General features: G+C 38.6%; 8 protein-coding genes across 8 annotated transcripts; 4 read left to right on the top strand and 4 right to left on the bottom strand. All coding sequences in view use genetic code 12, as the record gives it.

Annotated features, from left to right (window-relative positions):
* Positions 1-385: 385 nt before the first annotated feature.
* On the bottom strand, positions 386-7,042 carry BPH1 (Bph1p; the record flags this gene model as incomplete). Its single annotated transcript, XM_049326008.1, has 2 exons — positions 386-2,047; positions 2,129-7,042. The coding sequence occupies 2 exons, from the start codon at positions 7,040-7,042 to the stop codon at positions 386-388; spliced, it is 6,576 nt and encodes a 2,191-aa protein (XP_049178422.1).
* A 592-nt stretch (positions 7,043-7,634) lies between these two features.
* KGF56_004557 (uncharacterized protein) lies at positions 7,635-9,080 on the bottom strand (the record flags this gene model as incomplete). The annotated part of the gene is made up of 1 exon (XM_049326009.1): positions 7,635-9,080. The coding sequence occupies one exon, from the start codon at positions 9,078-9,080 to the stop codon at positions 7,635-7,637; it is 1,446 nt and encodes a 481-aa protein (XP_049178423.1).
* A 245-nt stretch (positions 9,081-9,325) lies between these two features.
* On the top strand, positions 9,326-11,038 carry KGF56_004558 (transcription factor TFIIIC subunit; the record flags this gene model as incomplete). The annotated part of the gene is made up of 1 exon (XM_049326010.1): positions 9,326-11,038. One exon carries the CDS (start codon positions 9,326-9,328, stop codon positions 11,036-11,038), a length of 1,713 nt encoding a protein of 570 aa, XP_049178424.1.
* Positions 11,039-11,069: 31 nt separating this feature from the next.
* On the bottom strand, positions 11,070-13,418 carry KGF56_004559 (cnxF; the record flags this gene model as incomplete). The annotated part of the gene is made up of 3 exons (XM_049326011.1): positions 11,070-12,353; positions 12,645-13,237; positions 13,409-13,418. 3 exons carry the CDS (start codon positions 13,416-13,418, stop codon positions 11,070-11,072), a joined length of 1,887 nt encoding a protein of 628 aa, XP_049178425.1.
* A 498-nt stretch (positions 13,419-13,916) lies between these two features.
* KGF56_004560 (protein kinase) lies at positions 13,917-15,395 on the bottom strand (the record flags this gene model as incomplete). The annotated part of the gene is made up of 1 exon (XM_049326012.1): positions 13,917-15,395. The coding sequence occupies one exon, from the start codon at positions 15,393-15,395 to the stop codon at positions 13,917-13,919; it is 1,479 nt and encodes a 492-aa protein (XP_049178426.1).
* Positions 15,396-15,596: 201 nt separating this feature from the next.
* Positions 15,597-16,416, top strand: KGF56_004561 (uncharacterized protein; the record flags this gene model as incomplete). The annotated part of the gene is made up of 2 exons (XM_049326013.1): positions 15,597-15,635; positions 15,736-16,416. The coding sequence occupies 2 exons, from the start codon at positions 15,597-15,599 to the stop codon at positions 16,414-16,416; spliced, it is 720 nt and encodes a 239-aa protein (XP_049178427.1).
* A 652-nt stretch (positions 16,417-17,068) lies between these two features.
* KGF56_004562 (TLD domain-containing protein) lies at positions 17,069-18,973 on the top strand (the record flags this gene model as incomplete). Its single annotated transcript, XM_049326014.1, has 1 exon — positions 17,069-18,973. One exon carries the CDS (start codon positions 17,069-17,071, stop codon positions 18,971-18,973), a length of 1,905 nt encoding a protein of 634 aa, XP_049178428.1.
* A 247-nt stretch (positions 18,974-19,220) lies between these two features.
* Positions 19,221-21,326, top strand: KGF56_004563 (pre-rRNA-processing protein ESF1; the record flags this gene model as incomplete). The annotated part of the gene is made up of 1 exon (XM_049326016.1): positions 19,221-21,326. The coding sequence occupies one exon, from the start codon at positions 19,221-19,223 to the stop codon at positions 21,324-21,326; it is 2,106 nt and encodes a 701-aa protein (XP_049178429.1).
* Positions 21,327-21,906: the final 580 nt, after the last annotated feature.

Below are 21,906 nucleotides of genomic sequence, written 5' to 3' on the forward strand. Positions count from 1 at the left end.
TGTGAGATTTCGGGATTTTCAATTGAATCAAAAAAGATAACAACTGCGGCTAAAGCACTATAGAATGCCGCAAAAGTATCATATTTTTGAGCCTGCTGAGGTCACTGAGATTACTGTATTTGTTGGAATGTCAATCACGCTTGTTTGTTTTATGAGTTGCTCCAAAAAACAACCAAAACTTGCTTTGATACATGAATCCAAGCACATAAAACAGTAAGATAAGTTTCGTACTGTATACTACATATATATTGATTGACAAATCTTATACACGTAAGGCGCTTTCTCTTCTCCCATATTGCACTACGTATCCACCAGGAGTAGATTTTATATGGGTTTGATTGCATCCTTACTTCCTTGTCTTTTTAGTCTTTGTTTTTTTTTTTTTTTACAAAGTATATACCTGTCCCGATGAGGTACCTACTACGAGTTTTAAGACACCTCTAATCAAACGATCATCACTGTCTACCTCGGAGCATTTGAATAGCTTCAATGCTGTAATCTCGCCACTTATGCTCTCAAGCTTTATTCTTTGTAAAAGTTTCAATTTCCAACTCGAGGAACTCACTACTTCAAATACCTCAATGCTCTTTTGATGAGCAATTGCGATAAGCTCATTGGACCAATAGGCATTGTTACCAGTATTTGTGTGGTTTGGGTTACCTGGGTGGAAAGGAAAGTCCGTAGTTCCAAAGGCTATTATTGTACGTCCTTTAATATTAGCTAATTTGTGGCTCAACATTTCCTCTCCATTCATGCTGAAAACCCGCAAGACAGTACTATAACAAGACTTGTGTTTGATAATGCTTGCAATATTGCCTGTATCATTAGAAATGGCAATGAAGCTTGATTCTATAGTATCAGTAGCAGCAGCAATCAACCTACGAATAAAAGTGAATCTTGCAAAGTCCCAAACAATTGCTAATCCATCCTCATCAATACTAACACCGATTTTAAAGCTTTTGCTAAACACAACTTCAGTAATAGATGAAAAGTGGCCTCTTAATGTTGAGCGATGAACTAAAGAAATTGAAGGTGTCGTAATATACTCCCACACGCTTATCAAACCACTCTCGGTCCCAGTAAGAAAAGTACCGTTGCCGACTTGAAGCACAGTGGATATGTCACAAGGATGAATATCAATAAATAGTTTATCATTGACTCTCAACGAGCCTCCTCCTTTATTTGACCTTTCTGATTTTCTAATCAACAATTTGTCTTCACAAGAAACGCAACTTTGTCGTCCTACCCATCTGAATCTATCTGTTGAACTTAGCTCCAATTTAACAACCGGTGCATTTAATTTTGACTCAAAAACCAATAAAGGCATTTTTCCTTGCGGCAATACAGTTAAGTAATAATTTGGCAAATTCAAAACTTCCCTCATTATATGCGGTTTGAAAAAGACCTTCTTTGGAGTTTGACCAAAATTATTAATCATTCCAATGGCTGCTCGTTTTTCTACTTCATTTTCAACGTGATCCAAGTCGATACCACCATTATATGAGTAATGGTGAAAAACGTTTAAAGCATCCACAGCCTCTGCACCATCTTGTTTGTACCCAAATATTAAATCTATCCACGAGTGCAAGTTTGCCGAAACATAAGGACTCTCTAATGCTTCGCGATTCTTTGCAATGAAAATCTGAGGATCGTTGTGAGCCCAAGGCGGAAGCTCAACGTCATTAACACATTGTCCATTCTGTAACGTTCCGAAATCAAAATGATTTGAATTCTTCAAAAACTCAGGCAAATAAAAAAACTCGGGAGTCAATTCCCTAACATCCGTAGTATTATCCCTTGACGCTGAAATCCAAGCCTTCTCTATAGAGTTGAATAATCGATCAGCATGGTCAAATTTGCCGCCTTGCAAAAGCAAAAATGAGTGAACAAATGGTTTTAATCGAATCAAAAATGAGGTGACAATCATTGCGGAGGAGTAGTGTGTACCGTAATGGAAAGCAGGAGCATTCTCATCATTCAAACTGCTCAAAGCTTCATAACGTTCTTTAAATTGTACCGCTCTTTGACTTGTCTGAGCGCCCATGGGCTAACTATTTAGAGCTTTCCAAAAACCTAAACTGTTTAGGTTTCTAAGCGAAAACATGTCGGCAATTACCCAAGGAAATACCGGATACTGCGTCAAGTCATTAAACGTTCGGCCTGCCAAAGTGTTAATAATCATTAGATAATAAAGATTGGATATTTCGCCCATTTTCCACTTTTTTGTAGCAGACAAATACGACATATTGTTTGAAGTTGCGTTGGAGAATGCAGATACTAGTTTGGAAGAAATGCTTCCCTCGGAAACCAAAGTGGAGTTGGATGACAACGCTTGTGCAAGCTCATAACTGATTCCCTGTCCAGTTACAAGTGCTTTGAGCTTGGAAAATATGAGGTTTCGTTCTTTAGCAGACATACATGTTACCAACACACTAGCGCCATCGCTAAAGAACATCTCAAATGCATTATCTCGTAAGAGAAACTGCCTCTTTGAAACAGCACTCAACTTTTTCAAACTCCAGCTCTTTGATCTATGCAAAGTAAGTTTATGTTCATTATTGCTTCTTGATTGGGAATTAACAAGCTGCAATATGGGATCTCTCATATTTGTTGGAGCATCACTCACATCAATTACATTGCCATCTTCTCCATGAAAATAGTTTTCAATTAAATACAAGTGACTATCACCCAAAATCATCAAGCTCTCAATCGGTATTAGGCCGTTAATTTGGCTTACATTCCATAAAGACACGATTCGATCCCCCACGTACAAGCTCCGAGTCACCCTTCTATTCCTGTCCTCAAAAGTGTTTTCTTGCACTTCTTCGGGATCAGACGAATGGTCTGGCACGTCTGATCGAAATCCACAGTCCTCTTGGCTACTACTTCCGTTATTGGCAGTCGTCGTCGTCGACAAACTAAGTGTATTTAGATTCAGGGATAGAATAGCATAATCATATTCATTGTGCGACTCAACAGCATGTGTAATTTCTTTTAGTGGCACATCGCTGCCGTAAGCTAGTTTTTCAGCGTCAGCTAATAAATCTTCCACAACTAAACGTTTTCGTATTCGATGGTCGTTTTCTATATAGTCCAACACAAAGTCAACTTCTGGGTAGTCATCGTCGAAAAAAAGCCTGCTTGTGTTGGATTTCCAAGTGTGAAACAATTCTGCATTATGCGTAGCATTATCCTTGCGATCTTGCTCGATTCTGTTGTAGTTAACTAGCTCAGCATTCACAATCTGACTTTGTATTGTTTGACAATCCTTATCAAAGCTTTTGGTATAAATACTATTCATCTGACCCAACTTTCCGCCGTTATGAAGAGTAACCCGAATCATGTTTGTCACATACATAAATTCCCTCTCCGCGTCCTCCTGTTTGAGAACTTGAAAGCCTTTGAGTATGCTTTTAACAAACGGTGGATACTTTTTTAACTTTAACATTGTTTCGTGATCATTTTTCAGTGTTAAATTTATAAAAAAATCACTCAACAAAGACACATCACACTTCAAGAGGCCTATGATATTGGGAAAGTCGTCTTGTCGAATCAAGTAAATAGTCCTAAGGAAGCTAAAAGTAGCTTCCAAATCAGTTTTATCAGTTTCATTTCCCCCCTGTGCTAACAATACACCAAGTAACAATTTTATCAATACTGCAATTTGACCATTACTAAGCACATCCTTTCGCATAACCACTAGTTGCCTGTATAAAAGTTCCCTTAGAAAGGAAGTCAAATTGTTTTCCTTTGCATTACTAACTTCAGCATCCCGTGCTAAGCGCAATGAAAGGGTTACCACAGATTCTCCTAATATTTGTTTTAATTTGGCACCCACTGCTCCTGTTTCCACAATCGACAATAAACACAAAGTGTATATCCGTAAACTATTGAGCGATACAAAATAACCCTCATGCAAAAACTCTATATTATACATTGCTAACAACTCCGATATGTTGTTAACAAAAAGTTTGTCATCAATAACAGAAACAGAGTTTGGATCTGTAATCTTTTCGTTGACCTGCTTGAAAACTTCCGGAATAACTAGATCAAACAAGACTTTCCTTGTAAAATCACTCATGTCCCTAACTGAAGCTAGAAATTGGGTTGAAAATAAACTGAAAAGGTAATAATCATCACATATCAATGAAATCAACCTTTCATACAAGTTCTTGATACTCGCCTCTACATCACCATCTCCATACCACAGTATGCTCAACTTGAGATATCCCAACAATTCAACAAGACCCTGCATAAAGTCCTTTACATTAAACATTTTTTTAACAACTCCATAATCTTTGAGCCAAGTGATGTATTGCCCAATCAGACGAACAACGTCATAGACTAAGGACAGCTGTTCTTGATTAAAGTGTTCATTCCAAGGTGAAGGCGGATTGCTCATCAATTTACCTGATGATGAACTTAGTTCATACATTGAGTTTAAAACTAGATTGTTCAGTAACAATAAAATTTCCCGCATTGTGATATTATTAGTCAATTGTTCATTGGTGGAGATTCGTTGATGATGAGGATGATGAAGAAGAAAATGGGGATGATGATGATGATGACATTGATCTTGGTTTCGAATAGCAACATCTAAACTTGAAGAAGAATAGGCACCCAAAAATACTGAAAGTAAAATCTTATCACTACGCCACCATGATTTGAGTGCCAGAGTTAAAACTTCAAGCCCATGGTTCTGTGAAAAAAACTGTTTTACAACATGAGGACCAAGCAATCTCAATAAACAGATTAAAAGCATGACACCACAGTTAACCACAGGCTCCATATCCAGCTCAAACAAAAGTAAGATCCAATGTATAGTTATTGAGCGTGTAAATTTTCTCAATGTTTTGGTTGGGGTTTGCGGATCCAAAATGTAGTCTGTTAGTGCTTGCAACGCTATGATCCCGCATTCTGTTGAGCTTTCTTCGTTGAACAAGGCAAGGATAACATAAGACGACACAAGAAGAATAGCTTCGCCTGATGGATCTAATGTTAGTATTGCAGCAAGAGTTTGAGACAACTGTTCTTTCCAGCTCTTTGGCAAATCACTATCTCGAATATTCAGCATTTTTAAAAAATGGAGCAATTTTTTCAAGAGTTTCATTTTGTAAAGTTCCAGTAAGTTGTGCTCTCTAAATTTGGAGCTGGTCAATAAACTTTGAATGTGGTATAGCAAAAATTCAAAGCATGAGCTTCCATAGAACAAATTAAAGTTCAAGATCAAAAAACGATAACAATCACGATTTAGTATTGCTGACTCGTAAGGGTTTGTCATATCGAATCCGGAAAAGCTTAACAAAACATCCAACACACTGATCTTTTCCTCCTCCCCTTCCAGATTTAAAGCGACATCCCCATCCCCATCTCCATTTACAGACTTTGTGCAATTTTCAAGCGGGTTAAACACCAATGAAGGATTAACTTTTTTGTATTTGAATAGTAACATGGAAAGCAAGCTATAGCCATTGAAAGTCTCAAAATCAATTCTTAACCTCCAGTCGTGCTCCAAAATATTAAACAATAATTTCAAACCCAAAAGCATTATTGAATCCCTAAGTTTCACGTCCGAGATATTTGCACATTGGTGTAAAACCTCCAAAATCACAAATACTCCACCAGCCGCGTCAATAGCTTGGTACATGGAGTATGTAAAATGAACAATTAAATTCTTGGTCAAAATGTCTTTTGCGAGGTGTTGTTGTTGCTGTTGTTGTTGTTGTTTCCCTCCTCTTCGATTCATCGCGTGCCGAAGAAAATCATTACTATCGTACAACACAGATTCTTCTTTTATTCTGCTCAATGAGTCAACCACAAAATTCTTATTTGTGAGTTTATTCTGCAAGTCAGCTTCTTTTTTCCCATTTGGAGAACTCGTTCTTCCTCCCTTTCGAATCCGATGATGATGATAAAGTTGGTTAGAAGCTTGGTTACTGCGTTTTTGATGAAAAGATGCCAAGACTTTTGTTGTTTCGAATAATTCCTTGTTTCCTAATCGATTGACTAGACTTTTCACAGACTCTTTCTCAATATCTTTAAAGTCCCAATTATAACTTGGACCGAAATTGAAAAGAACTAATATCCACTCCGCACTCAAGCATGAATTGAGTAAGGTAATATTTCTAATAATTAAATCAGGATTGTTTCCTGCTGGGCCATTGCTTCCTAGAGAAATCTTGTTCCAATTTATTGATTCATGGCATAGCTCGGTGCACGGCATGCTTTCGCTATATTGTCCATTCACAAATAAACTCAACGTTGTCTTATTATAAATTAGAGCAATTTGTGTAAGCAGATCGGGAGCAGCTGCATCAACAAGGTAATTAAATGAAAACTGTGAGCGAGACTTTGTCCTTATATTTCTTATTTCAACAACAACTTGCTCTGCGTTGATTATTTGCAATGTAAAAGTTGTACTCGTGTGTTTATTCAGGGGATCTGAACTTGCTAAAGTGAAGATCGTTATCGGCACATCGTAATCAACAATGTTCTCTAATCGAAACCAAAAATAAATGGTGAATGAATCTTTGATTCGATTGTCAAATGGGAAGTTCACCTGATGCGAGATGACCAAAAAGGGGTAGTAAGTGGAATTTGCACAAATGTGAAGCAATAATTTAAGAATAGCATACTTGACCAAAGCATTAGAACCTGCGTATAAAGCTTTAAATAGCATTTTAAAGCTCTTGTTATCGCACCCAACTGCAAATAGTGAAATAATCAACTCGCGGAACTGATACACCAATTTTGACTCCTCCTCCTCCTTTTCATTCACCTTCACTTGATAATTTTCACCAGAAACTAGCTTCAAAAATTCACAGACCAAAATATGTAAACACGAAAGGTTTTTTATTTTCAACACCAGACGCTGTGATAAAGCCATTTGCACCTGTTGCAAAGCAACAATATGTAAAGCTGAATTATCAGGATATGTTTGACGTAGCCATTCCAAAACCAGTTGCAAATCGCATTCTGTCTCATTGATTACCTTGTCAATTAAGTCTTTCTCTGAACTCGACACTGGCTCGTCATTGTTCATGGTCTGCAAAAACACATGTACTTAGAAACCTGTCCTTTCTCGCCAACTGTAATGTATACTCACTATCAATACTATTCCAATTATTATATAACTGAGGTTTACTGCATCAACTTTTTTCCAAATGTGATATTGGTAGCGCATGAGTGTCTTGGAACGAAATGGGCAAGAGGTGGTGCAAGGGGAGTGCAAAGGGAGTGCAAGGGGAGTGCAAGGGGAGTGGAAGGGGAGTGGAAGAGAAGGTGATAATGACTTACTGGGTAAGGCTCGTGCCGGTTTGTTGGTTCAATGTTAAACCAGTGTTTTTTGCTTTACAAAAAAATCATCAATTCATTTAATAATAATACATTTTAATCAGTTGAATCAGCAAAGTGTGTCAGTAGCGTGTTAGTGACAGCTAGTCAATGTGCTGCTTCACTATCTCGGTTGGCTCGATAGTCACGGTGACAGCTAGTCAATGTGCTGCTTCACTATCTCGCTTGGCTCGATAGTCACGGTGACAGCTAGTCAATGTGCTACTCCACTATCTCGCTTCGCTCGATAGTGTCGGTGTCGGTGTCAATGTCGGTGTCGCTTCGCTCGATAGTGTCAAATTTTATAGTACTATTTGTATCTCAAAATCCTCCTCTAGTTCTGTGTTTCCAACTGTATCATCCAAATTCATTTCCTCATCGTCAAAAATCAACTTAGCATGCGACATGTCTATACTTGCTGCGTCGATACCTTTAGTTTTCAAATAAAACAAAAGCAAGTTTTTCAATTTTGTCTCTGGTGTAACATTACACATTATTCGTTTATTGTCCTTCCCCTTTAGACCCACTGCAAACACATTATCATTATCGTCGATTGAGATTGTTTCGGGAAGTGGTATGGCCATTTCAGAAATATCTTCATCCTCACTACTTATATTTTCGGCATCAGCCTCAGCCTCTTCAACTTGTGTTTCAGTGAGCTCATTAGCTACAGGTTCCACACTGTGGGTCATGAACTCTGGGTAAACATTTAGAAAATTGCTGGCATTGTCTTTAGGTATTAGAAAAACGTGCAACAAGGTTGGTGTTATGTTTTCGACCTTATCCAATAAGGGGTTGAACATGCCTCCCGGTAGCGGTATTCGTAATGTTCTTGGCGTAAAGAACAGATGTATCACAGTTCTTCCTTCGACCCATACCAACGCGCTCTTCGTAGCATCATACCTATCGAGCAAAACCGGAGATAGTTGGTTTGCATACGTCTTTTTGAAAAAATCCAAAGCTGCATTTAGGATCTTACCAAAAGATTTTGTTCCTTTACAGCCTAGATCGACTTGAACAGGAGAATTATTAAGTACAGGAAGTTTCGACGATACCCGTATTATGTATTTTCTTTTCTTTTCATTGGCAATATCAAACGTGTAAGAATTTGTACTAAAAGGCTTGTTTTGTATTTGTATGTTTTGCTCCTTGGGCTTGTAATCGTCTTCGTCCGAGTCATCCAATGCTGGATGGCCGAGATGATTGTTTTCTTCAGCTGCTTTTATTTTGAGCGCTATTTCTTTGAGGATCTTTTGCTTATCGATAAGTAGCACTTGTGACAGCTCCTTCAATGCTGGACCTGTATCTGATGACTCCTCCAAAATTGGTCCTTGGCTGGTTGGTGGCTCGTCTAAAGTCAGTGTTTGCAAAGGTGCATCGTTAAAGCTCGACATGGCACTTTTGAAATCCTCTTGCGAGGTAGTAACCGGTGACACATCCTTGCCAATTGCCGTTGCCGCATCCTTGCCAATTGCCGTTGCCACATCCTTGCCAATTGCCGGTGACGCATCCTTGCCATTTGCGGTTGCCACATCCTTACCAATTGCCGTTGCCGCTATTGCTCCATCATGATGCTTATGCTTATGCTTCTTCTTCTTCCTTTTTTCAAAAGAGCCACTCAAGGAGAAAAAGTCATCTTCTAATAAAAGCTCTCGTTTACTCAGCTGCTTTGACTCAGGTGAAGTTACCCTACTCAAGCTCTTGCCCTCATGGCTCGTTTGCGTCATATCAGACTCATCACTTGTCATCTCTCATGCCCCCCAATAAACCCCATAAGTAAAAGAAGCCCCAGAATTTTCCTCTCTATAAACAAAATCTTTTTTCCCTTGTTAACTATGGCGCATGCTCATCTCGAAAAACTCAAATCTTACTAGCTCTTGTTCTTGTTTGGTTCTTGTTCTTGTTTAGCTCTTGTTCTTGTTCTTGTTTGGTTCTCATCTCTTGTTTGTTTTGTTCTGGTGGTCTGGTGGTTTGCGCTTTTCCTTCGATTGTCATGTTTAAGCCTACGAGAGAGGCCAATTTGAGGAGTAAGTTCCTTCTGAGTTATGGTCACAATACAAAATTCTATACCATACTCAAACAGTATAAGGAAGATTGGGGCAATACCTTGTTCATACTTGATGAAGAGCTAGCCAAACATTATTGGCTTTTTTCAAAACACCACTTGTTTATCGGTGAAAAAGAATTACTGGTACGGCTACACGAGTTAGAAGTTACCCTTGTGGATGAAAATTATATCAATTTCAGATTCAATACTTGTCTAAACTTGGAGACAGTTGTAGGTAAAGAAAAGACTTTACTACATCTACAACAAAACTCGCCCGTTGGTTTGCAAAAATCAACAAACCGAAATGCTTCGGTAATAGCGGTAGGCGGTCACATAACTTCAATGCAATGGCTTCCAAAAGATTACAGCAAAAATAACAATGATAATTCTTCTTATCTCGCTATTGCAGTTATCAATAAAGATGGCGGGCTAGCTGCGTTACAGCCAACTTCAAAGGAATTGAGCGTTTTCTCAAATCTTCATGCCCAGAAACTTGAATCGGCAATACAAATTTGGAAGTATAATGCATCCTTGGATGAAATCACCCTAGAGAAAATACTTGTTACCCTGAATTTTGGCGCCGTCACTGATATCCAATGGGCACCGCTTTACACTGATGGCAACGTGATTGGGGTCTTGGCTGGCGTGTTTAAGGATGGAACCGTTCGCATTCTCAAAATATCCCATACTCTCCCTAAATTTTCACGAATAAATACACCTTCGTTATCCTTTTATTCAAACGACCCACTACTACCAGCTAATAACAATTACGTCTCCAGAATTACTTGTTTTGCATTCCATGGTTCAAATAAGTTGTTAGCGGGCACAGCTGATGGATTTATTTTGGAGTTTGAGCTCCCTTTCTTGACTCAACATGATAATAATGGTAATAATAATAATAATAATGATGATGATGATGATATTAGTAATAGTTCTCCCAATTATAAAACGTTTGTTTCTCCTGGCCCCATATCTAGTATCGTTTCGATTAGAACGTCCGCCGCTGCAACATCAACAACACCTGCTGCCGCTAATACTACCACCGACAGAAACTCCATGATCTTGATAAACGGACAAGCATCACGAGGCGTTGCATTCCTTGATGCCAACCCAATACAAGATATATATGCACCATTACATGAAAAATCAAACATTAAACCAACCTACAACTATTTACTTCAGGACGTTTTGGTGACAACGCAAAACCTTGAAAGTGCCAAAACCTTGAGCCTTCGGTCTCTTCAAGATACTGCTTCTGAAACATTAAGACTCAGCGCATATATTACAGCTTGCAAACTATCAGAAGTTCTAGGACACCCATTCATGCTAACCGGTACCAATGCTGGTGACATTGTTATAATGAATTACTCTAGAAAGTTTCTTTCAAGTAGAGGGAAAGGAAAGGCGCTGCTGCCTTTGAAAATCTGGAAATTTCAAGCAGATAATACAAATGACGATACTCTTACTTTAATAGGTGACTACGAAAAATTAGAAGTTGAAAGTCCAGTGCCAGCATCATACATGCCCAAAGAAGTCATGATTAGCAGCGTAGCTTGGAACGAAAATGTTATTGGTGCTTCAGTCTATGCAGCAGGCACTGCATCTGGAGTACTATTGATTGAACGATTAGACCCAAGCAAACAATCGAGAAAAATATGAGATTGAGAAAAAAGTTTAATCAATTTCTATATCAATATTTAGGAATGCTCTGGTCGATATCGTCTGTCCACTTGTTTAAACCGCCAATTATATCTTTGGTTTGTTCGTATCCCATACGTAAAAGTTTTGCCGCGGCTAGTTGTGAATCGTTACCGAATCTGCAAATGACATATATTGGATCACATTTGTTCGTGTTGGGCGGCAAGTACTTTTCTATTGAATCTAGCTTTCTAAACTCTGGTTCCCATGCTATGTTAATCGAGCCAGGCAAGCTCGTGATCTCGAATTGCTCTTTGGGTCTTACATCGATCAAAATGTGTTTATTCCCTGCATTATGTATTGTGGCATATTGCTGAACCGAAACTCTATGACTTGCATCTAGCTGTTCAAAAATTTGTCTTCCACAAAAAGTAGCATAGTCTAGTCTTCCCTCCTTGATGCATTCCTTTGTTATTGTTGGGGAATTGCCACAAGAAATGCACGATGCTTGCTTGCTTCTCATTTTAAAGCTTCTCATATTTTGCAGTGGATATGCCGAATAAGATGCAAGAAATGGATGAAAATTATCTACTGTGTAAAAATCTGTAAGGACTTTGATTGCTTCCATAGCCATTGCAACTCCAACAATTCCAATTGCTGGACCAATGACACCACCATCCGAGCATGAGACCACAAATGCTGGGCTTGGTGGATCGGGGTAGAAGCATCTATAGCATGGCCCAAAGTTCTTAAAATTCAAAATTGTAAACTGGCCCTCGGCTTTTAAACCAGACCCGCTTACTACTGTTTTACCTAGTATAACGCAAACGTCACTAATCAAATATCTGATTGCAGGATGATCGGTACAATCCAAAATCAATTCGTACTGATCAATTATATCAAATGCATTATCATGTGTCAATCTCTCAGCAAAGCATTTTACATCTGTGTGCGGATTCAACCTGTTTATGTACGATTTGGCGGAATCGCATTTATAGCAGCCTAGTGTTTCTGTAGTATGAATTATCTGTCTATGTAAATTGCTCGTGTCAACCGTGTCATTGTCGATTATCCCAATTGTGCCCACTCCAGCAGCCGAGAGATACTGTAATAAAGGTGAACCCAAGCCTCCGGCGCCTACTACCAAGACTTTTGCTCTTTGTAGCTTTTTCTGTGCGCTCAATGAACCAAATTGCGGTACAATCATCTGTCTTCCATATCTTTTGTACTCATCTAGCGTGAAGTACTCATCAACTTTAAAACTTTCTTTTCCATATAAAGCATTTCCAACAAGCGCACTAAGCCTAGAGTTTTCTTCTTCCAATTTTTGAATCTTCTCAAGTAACTCCGCCTCGGTCAACTTAGTACTGATCATACCTCCTCCCTGCTTCAATTATATCTTCTTTAGTTCAAGCTCTTTATATTGAAAATTTTTCACCTTTACAAAGAGAGAGCGTTAAAGGAAGAAGGAGAGAGAGAGAGAGAGAGAGAAAGGAAAAAAAAACAAAACTAAAGCATGCAGATAATAGTAGGAGCTAGTCAGTGTGCTCCACTATCGAGCAAAGCGAGATAGCGGGTGAGAGAAAGCAGGATGTGTGTTTCAATTTTATACAATTTTTTGCTTAACAAAGAAGGACTTCAAGTGACGCAATTGGTAGACGCAAGTTCCAATCAAGACGATTAGCTGAACAATTGACCATTTCACAACTCTTGTATTAGTGGATTCACTTTGGTCTCTGAATGCGGCCTCTCTTTCTCTCATATGTTCTTGTTCCCAGTGAATTTTGTCCAATTGTTCATATAAGGCATTTACTCTCTTTGTCAAATCGTCAACCATTTTTGTTGATTTAGAGTCGACGTAATCGTGGCTCGAGCCTTGAGCAACATCAAAAAATATGCGGTGAACTTTGTTGCTAGTTCCATCGGTGTAGACTGGAGTTAAACAAAATTTGTGCTCGCCAGATTCCAACGAAGTGAAGGTGAACTCCCCATCTGGAGACGATTTCTGATCAATGACTCTTTCGTCATTGTCAAATGTTTCATCTATAGTAATTTGAACTTGTAAGTTCCTGCCTTTGAAGTATTCGTTTGAGCGCTCATCTTTCTCATAAGCGTCAATTCGACCAACTACCAATGTTTCGGCTTGTAACTCCTCATAAAAACACTTGGTTTCCCCAGTCTTTACATAAAAGTGGAATGCTTTTGTAATCTGGATACACGCTATAAGTAGAACTAAAAGCCTGCCAACCCCTTGTGCCATCATTTTCCTTTACTGATCTCTCTTCCTATCTTTTAAAAAGAACAGGTCTATTAAATACAATAGCTTTTTGGCCAAACTAATAAAACTTTTCGCTCCATTACACGTCAACGAATTAATTTTTTTTTCCATACTCGCTACCATGTAAGTGGTAGCGTATTATAGGCTGCAAAACTAACGCGCGACACTATCGAGCAACACTTTCGAGCGAAGTGAGGTAGTGGAGCAGTAGTTACTAGCATCGAGGCTTGCATGGCTTGCATGACTGATGATCCTTTATAGAAAATAAATGAGGTTTATGTAACCTTGACAGCTAGTGTGCTCCGCTATCGAGCACAGCGTGATAGCGTTGATAGTGTCGGTTACAGCTAGTGTGCTCCACTATTGAGCACAGCGAGATAGTGTCACGCTCGATAGCGTTGATAGTGTCGGTTACAGCTAGTGTGCTCCACTATCGAGCACAGTGAGATAGCGTTAATAGTGTCGGTTACAGCTAGTGTGCTCCACTATCTCGCTCTGCTCGATAGTGTCACGCTCAATAGTGTCACGCTCGATAGCGTTGATAGTGTCGGTGACAGCTAGTGTTGATAGTGTAGTGTCGGAGAGATGAGATTTATGCTACTCAATTATTGTCTATTTAACCTAGTTGGGAGTTTTCCTCTTGTTGATAATCTTTTTCTTTATATGCTTTTTCATCTTTGTTTTTCTCTTCTCTTGTTTGGCCAATTTCACAGCTTCCTTTCTAGCTTTCTTTTCCTCCTTGTCCTCAAATTTTTTCCCCTTGGGTTTGCTATCTTGTCTATAATGTTCGTCCTCGTCCCCGTCCCCGTCATCTTCCTCATCCTCTGTTTCCCCCTCTGTTTCCCCCTCTGTTTCCCCCTCTGTTTCCCCCTCTGTTTCTTCACTTTCATCTTCTACATCACTAGACAGATCAGACTGTTCGCCACCGTTTTCAGCAATATCCTCCTTGTCTGTATTGCCAATATCATCGGACGAGTGAACGTGTGTCCTTTTAACAGAGGACACAAGCTCATTCATCGTGTCCACTTTACCCTCGGAAAATTTTTGAAAATCTCTCTCATCAAGATGATTCAACGACCTCACCAAATGCAAAGACCTAAACACTTCATCCTCTATTTCCTGATCGCAAGTTGTCTTTAATGGCAAAGACTTTAAATACAACATCAAAGTGTCTTCATTTGCCGTATCTATCTCTAGCTGCTCATCACTTGCAGTGACAAATTTGAAAATAGCCTTTTCTGGGTACACGTCAATTCCCTTTCTGTGAAAAAAATCATTGACATTCTTGATGTCCATTCTCAAGAAATCAAGCGCCATAGGATGATCTGGTTCCACAGACTGTGACACATCTATAATATATAGTTTATTAACATGGACAATTGAGTTATATTCGCTCAAATCTGCATGAACAAGCTTACACTCCTGGAATAGTCGCCTCATGCAAATCAACATATCTTTATAGTATCTAATAACCTCGTCATGATCCTTAAAATCATAATCCTTCAACTTTGGCGACGGCTGATCATGACCTTCAGTTAGATACTCCATTACCAACACATGCGACTTGATCATATAAGGGCGAGGACATGGCACTCTACTCTGATATATCCTACTCAAATTACGAAACTCCTTTTCAGCCCAAATCTTCACCATCTTTCTGGGATTACCCTGGTCCTTACAACCGCGGAGCCGGAAATCTCCATCCACATACCGCTTACGGTCTTTAAAAACAAGAATAGACGTTTTGAATACCTTAACTGCAAACTCAGAGTCATTGTCAAGATCATCATGAGTTCCGTGATACACATTTGCTTCCTTACCGGTGCTAATACACCCATTGATTCGAGTCATTAAATTAGTATTAAAAATCTTACCCAAAAATCGAAGCGTCCTGGGATCCAAAACTTGCTCAACCGTGGCTCTATTCGCACGGTCTTTATGAATTTGCGGACCTTTCTTAAATGGCTCAGTCTTTATCTTATGTGCATATTTCAAAACAATGTCTTCCTTCTCAGATAAAGCTTCGGTACCAGAACCCAACCTTTTATACTCCTCATTTTCTATACTATCCATATTCACATAAACACTATCTTCTTCCATCACAGTAAACCTCTGAAAAACCAACTGCTGAACCAAAAGAACCCCCTCCCAAAATTCTACCTACTTACTATATAAAGACTTGTTCGCGATTTTTTGAGTTTTTGAGATGAGGTATAAAATAAAAGAACAAAAAAAAATAAATAAACAAAACGGTTCCATATTACAAGGTCAGGCTTCATTTTAGAAGAGCAATAGAGAGGTATGACTTTACCCACTGGTCTACAATCCTTGCTACCGCAAGTATGTTTAAGCTTCATCGGTTTTCAGAAAGACTTCTTATAAGATTGAGATCCTAACATTAATGGCCCATTTTCTTTTTTTGGCTTTTCTTATTTTTTAGAAATTTCTAGGTTTTATTCCCCTTTTCATAGGCGTGGAAGTAATTTTGGGAGTTACTATACTTAATAAAGCCAGTGGGTTGTATGGTATATTATCTCTATTTACAGGACACCCTATAAACTTTTTGCAATGGCTATATAATTCGTTAGCGTTGTTAATGTTGCCAGTTTACGTTATGGCTTCTATTACATTAGAGAACCAGACCAAGAGTCCTCGTAAGATTTCTTTTGCCACTGTTGTTTTTTGCTTGGATACGCTTATTGGGACTTTTTACACCATGTACTTTATTTACTTTTGGTTCACAGAAGATGGTAGTGGTGGTGGTGCAGCTAGACATGTTAGAGCTGAGTCCCTGATTTCAGCATCGTCGCCACAATCTGCTTCTCAGCAGAGGGAGTTATTTTTCATTTTTAGCACTACGATATTGACCACGGCTTTTAGGTACTATTTCACCTTGGTCATGTTGAGTTTTACCAAGATTCTTTTGAAACAAAATGCACAGGAACTTAGGTACAAGATTGAAAGGACCCAAGAAAGTGAAAGCAGCTCATCTGAGTTCATCATTGAGGATCCAGAAGAAGCCGAGATTGCTAACTCTACAGGTTTGATGGGGGAGTTCAAGAATGCTGTATTTGACTTGGAAATGCGATCAAAGGATTTACTTGACGAAATATTGAATTGAGAGAAAGAGAAAGAGAAAGAGAGAGAGAGAGAGAGAGAAAGAAAGAAAGAAAGAGGGAGATAGAAAGAGAGAGATAGAAAGAGAGAGAGAGATGCTTGTGTACAGAATAGAGAAAAAATTGTAATGTAGCGTATATTGGATGGTCTAAATGCATGCATTTCTATTCTCCATTCTGAATATGGTTCTATCCTACTGATAACTCTATGCTATTAATTTATTCATGGGCTCGAATCAGATACAGGTTTGTGCAAAGAATGTCAACCGATTTAGGAAAAGTGATATTGTACTCTCAGAATACGGGTGAGTTACTTTGCTTACTAAAGCAATATTCTGTATCATCAGCTAAAGGGGAGAGAAAGATGACGCTGAAACAGAAAATAGTGTGTATAGAAATAGTGTAGATGGTGATGTATCAGCAGAGTCAAAAAGTCGCCTCCGGCTTCACCAGAGCAAGTAATAGTGTAGACGAGGATAAACCAGCGTCGCCTCCTACTCCTTCTAGTTGATACCTTTCACTCAACGATACGTTTGAAAATTTCCACTTAACTCGCTCAAGCTTTTTACTCCACAATTAAACAAAAGCGTTAACTAAAAAATTTTGTGAGTTTACCCCCCACTTAATTGTTACAAAAGATTAAGATTTATCAGTGAAATGGGACAATCTGCAAGTGGAAATGAGTCCAATAGCCTTCAAGTAAGACTAAGTAAGAAGCAAATAGCCGACTTATTCTATACCAGAAGTGTGCTTCTCTTGAAACCAACGGAGATTGCTTTTATTAAATCCATATGCAATAAGACAGGAGAGGAGCAAAACAATGAATTGGTGACCATAGACGATGTTTGTGAGTTCTTTTTTCATGGAGCGAAATTTGAGCAAGGAGGCAGTAATGGTAGTGGTAGTAAAGAAACGTTTAGACAGGCAGTAGTTACATTGATGAGAGCAATGAAACTCATTGGGCAATTCCCATTTTTGAAAGCAAATGAGGACAATGAGTTTCTCGATGTGTTGAACTTGAGAGAGCTTGTTATTTCAATAATCTTCTTAAGCGGTCGTTACAAGAAGATTTGGAAAGGGGGTTACGATTTTGTAAAACTTTGGTATATTGCATTATCTTGGAAAGCCTCACCAATATCGTCTCAAACTCAAGATGATGAACAACAATTTGTCGTAGACTTAATACAACCATTTGAGGCAGATGACGACATAGAATTGAAATCAAGAAAAGTCAACTGGGAAGCATTTGAAGTAGTGAGAACCTACAATGGAGTTGTTGTACAAGACTTGAAATTAAATGTTAAAAACTTGCAAGGTATAGTGACATTACTCCTAATAGAGGAGTCCGTTTTGAAGCAAAAACACGAAATTGCACATGAGCAATTCTTACAATATTTGGCAATGTGGAAGGAATACAATACGTATTCCCTATGTCTTTTGAGATATTTTGATATCTCTTTACACGCAACAAAAAAGTCGCAAGAAGAAGGTGAAGATGGTAATGAAGAAGAAGGAGAAGAAGGAAAAGAACAGCATGTAATTACGTATGATGATTTTTCAACTTGGATTTCAAGACTAATGTCTGGATTTTTCGAGACCAATTTGCAAACAATAATAGATAGAATTTGCAGTAACAGCTCAACTGGAAATAAGAATGAAAAGGAGAGTGCACATCCCAAGTTTTCCAACTCGAATATGGTGACAATACCGTTCTTGGCGTATCTTTCTTGCATATTGCGCGGAAGCACAAGCAGTTTGAAGGTGACAAGTCAAAATATAGTTAAACTTTATGCCGGCCTGGAGTCTGGCTTTTCAATACGTTCTTTGGAGACTAAGATTTTCAAGTGGCAGGCACCTACTTTATTCGTAGTGAGTGGACGCAGAATTAAGCAAAAAACAGAGCGAACAAATCGTAGATATCAACAATTCAATGTTCTGTTTCCACGTTATTTTTTGAAACTGGAAAGCGCTTTAAAACCATGGCAGAGTGAGAACGATAGAATCACCTATTGTGTAGTAGTCAACCAGCCATGGCAACATTCAAATAAAAAGAATTTTGGCGACGAGAAATCTCTTATTGTTTCGGTACAGCCTAGAGCAGATTATTTCAAAAGTGTGCATAGCAACATACTAAAGGGCCAGCTGATATATTTTAACACACTTGGGATGGGAATAGGCTTTGGAAATTCCCAACCTGTTAACAAAACGAATAATCAGAGATATTATCCCGGCAACGTTTCTTTGACTATTGAGGCTAACTTGGAATTTGCAGTATTTCGACATTTGGGAAATCTGCATACCAATGCAACAAATTACTTTCAAAAATCGGTTCAAAGTAAATTAGAAATGGAAAATTACGAAGATCGCTTTGCAATTACTGATTTGGAAGTATGGGGTATTGGGTCGAAGAAAGAACTAGACGAGCAGCAGCGACAATGGAAGTGGGAACAAGAACAAGCAGAGGCTAGACAAAGTGTTAATCTACGGAGCATGGGAGAAGAAAGAGCATTTATGGAGATGGTAGGATTAGTAGGGAACCATGGTAGTGGTGGTTCTATATAAAAAAAAAAGAAAAAGAAAAAAGAAAGCAAAGAAAAAAAAGAAAAAAAAGGGCCCACCTCCTCGACTATGTCTTTCCCTCCATAACATACAGAGCCGCGTCGCGGGGCCGGCGGGCGGGCGGGCGCAAAAATTCTGTAGGCTTTGAGTTTTTTTTTTTTTTTTTTTTCCTTCTTTTCATTTTCCAGATTTATTTTGAGATGAGATAAAGTTACAAGTTAAGTTGAATCAACCAAAGTAGTGTTGTAAGATGGCCAAAGATAAGCAAAAGAAGAAGAAGGACGCACAGACTATAGGTAAACCAATAACACTGGATTCTAGGTTTAAATCTGTACACAATGACCCGAGATTTAAATTTCCCAGCTTTAAAAATTTGAAAGTCAAAGTAGATGATAGGTTTAATAAAGATGAGTTGAAAAAATTGAGTGCTGGTTCAGCTGGAAAAAAAGTCAAGATCGACAAATATGGAAGAAGGCTTGGAAAGAAGGCAAATGTGTTGAGCAAATTTTACGAGCACGAGAATGAGCACGAGAATGAGGAGGGTGAAGAGAGCGAGGAGAGTGAAAAGAGCGAGGAGAGCGAAAAGAGTGAGGAAAGCGAAGAAGACAAAGAAAGTGAAGAAAGTAAAGAGGTGGAAGCATTAGCAGCAAAGATTAGAGTCGAGGAAGCAGGGTTTGATAGAGCACGTGGAGAAGGTTCTATAGACACATCGGAAAGCGAGGAATCAGACTCTTTGTCGTCGTCGTCGTCTGATGAAGAGGAAGAAGAAGTTGATATTGATGAAGGAAGTGAGTCTGAAATAGAATTAGAAGAAAACAAACCAGACGAATCAGATCCAACAAGTTCTTTTGCTGTTGTAAACATGGATTGGGATAACATTCGAGCAGAGGATCTTATGGCCACATTTTTGTCATTTGTTCCTAAGGGAGGCAAGATAAAAACCGTTACAATTTACCCTTCTGAATTTGGTAAGGAACGGATGCAAAAAGAAGAGATAGAAGGTCCACCAAGAGAATTGTTCAAGAGCAAGAAAAAGAAGAGTAAAAAAGGTAAAATAACTTTAAGTTCGAATTCGGATTCGGATTCGGATTCGGATTCAGATTTGGACTCCGATTTTGACATAAATGATAGCACACAATTGGAGAAGGTGACACGAAAGCTTTACGAACAAGATGACGGGAAGGAAGACTATGATAGTAAGGCTCTACGCTGGTACCAGTTGCAGAGGTTGAGATACTATTATGCAGTGGTTGAGTGTGATTCTGTTCATACATCTCAAAGTATATACCAACAAGTGGATGGTACCGAATATGAATCTACGGCTAATATATTTGATCTCCGGTACATTCCGGAAGATATGACATTCAACGAAGAGGAAGCTAAGGATCGCTGTGATCATGTTCTGGCGAACTATCGTCCTGATTCCAGATTTGTGACTGATGCCTTACAACATTCAAAAGTCAAGTTGACGTGGGACGAAACACCAAAAGAGCGTAACGCTTTATCATCGAGGACCTTGTCCCAAAAAGAAATAGAGGATAATGATTTTAAGGCTTATTTAGCAAGTGATTCCGAAAGCGAAGAAATAGACAACGAGGGTGTTAGTGCAAAGAGCAAATATCAAAGCTTATTAGGAGATACATTTCCAAAATTTGGGAAAAGAAATGAAGAGGAAGATGATATTGATTTGGAAATCACTTTTGATCCCGGATTAAAGGAAAAGAATGACGACGATGAGGATGAGGAGGAGGAGAACAAGAAGGAAGAGTCTACCATCGATGCATATAAGCGAAAAGAAAAAGAGAGGCGTCAAAGACGACTTAACAAATTCAAAGAAAAACAACAAGGTGGACCAGATGGGGAGGACGCTACAGATGCGGGTAATATTGAAAAGTCTGGTAATAAGACGAAGAATAAGGGGAAGTTGCTGAAAGAGCTTTCCCTAAAGCAAAAAGCTGAGTTGGAGCTTGTAACAATGGACAACGACCAAGTGGGTGAGCATTTTAACATCAAGGATGTGTTGAAACACGAAAAATCGAAAAAGAACAAAAAATCGAAAAAGAGAAAGAATATTGACAATGAGATGATCCAGGATAATTTTGAGCCCAATTTAAATGATCCGAGATTTAGTGAGATTTTTGAAGATCATGAATATGCCATAGACCCTACTAGTAGTGAGTATAAACAAACAGAAACAATGAAGAAGATTTTAAGGGAAAGATCTAATAGAAAAAAGAATTTTGAAGCAAAAGATGGATTGACCCAATTGAGTAAGAAGGAAAGGAAAACAAAGACCGATTCAGATAGTGTAAAGGATATAGCTAGGAAATTATTAAAGAGACAAAAAAGGGAGTAGGTCGATGATGCACGTGGTCGGTATTGAGTCGAGTCGACGATGAAGAGTGACAATGACAATTTACGGGTTTAACTGCAACTATCTTGTTGCATTATCTGTAAAGCCAGTTTATAGGTGACTTTTCAGTAACAATTTTTTTTTTTTTTTTTTTTTTTAAAATTAATTATTTATTTTTCGACACGCGTCAAACCTATTTCCCAATCGAGTCAATTTTTACATTTTCGGTTCAACGTTGGTGATATTGACGGTGATAGCCGCCTTAGTGTAAAGGGAAATTTTCGTCATTGTAACAACGATAAATTTTTTCTTCAAAACGAAAACCAAACACATGATGTGAAAACACAGGCTGCAACACATGATGTGAAAACATAGGCTGTAAGAAAAGCATAGGCTAAAAGGTTCAAACACATGATGTGGAAACATAGGTTGTAAGGTTAAAAGAGTCATGGCTTATCAGAGATGTGTAACTAAAAATATAGCTCGACAAATTGTATCGACAAATTGTATCTAAGCTCGGCAAATTAATTTAATTTATCTCGCTAAATTTCATTTCTCGGTGTTGGACATCAATGCGAATCAG

Source organism: Candida oxycetoniae (assembly GCF_023343755.2).
Source record: "Candida oxycetoniae strain CBS 10844 chromosome Unknown scaffold12, whole genome shotgun sequence".
NCBI lineage: Eukaryota > Fungi > Ascomycota > Pichiomycetes > Serinales > Debaryomycetaceae > Lodderomyces > Lodderomyces oxycetoniae.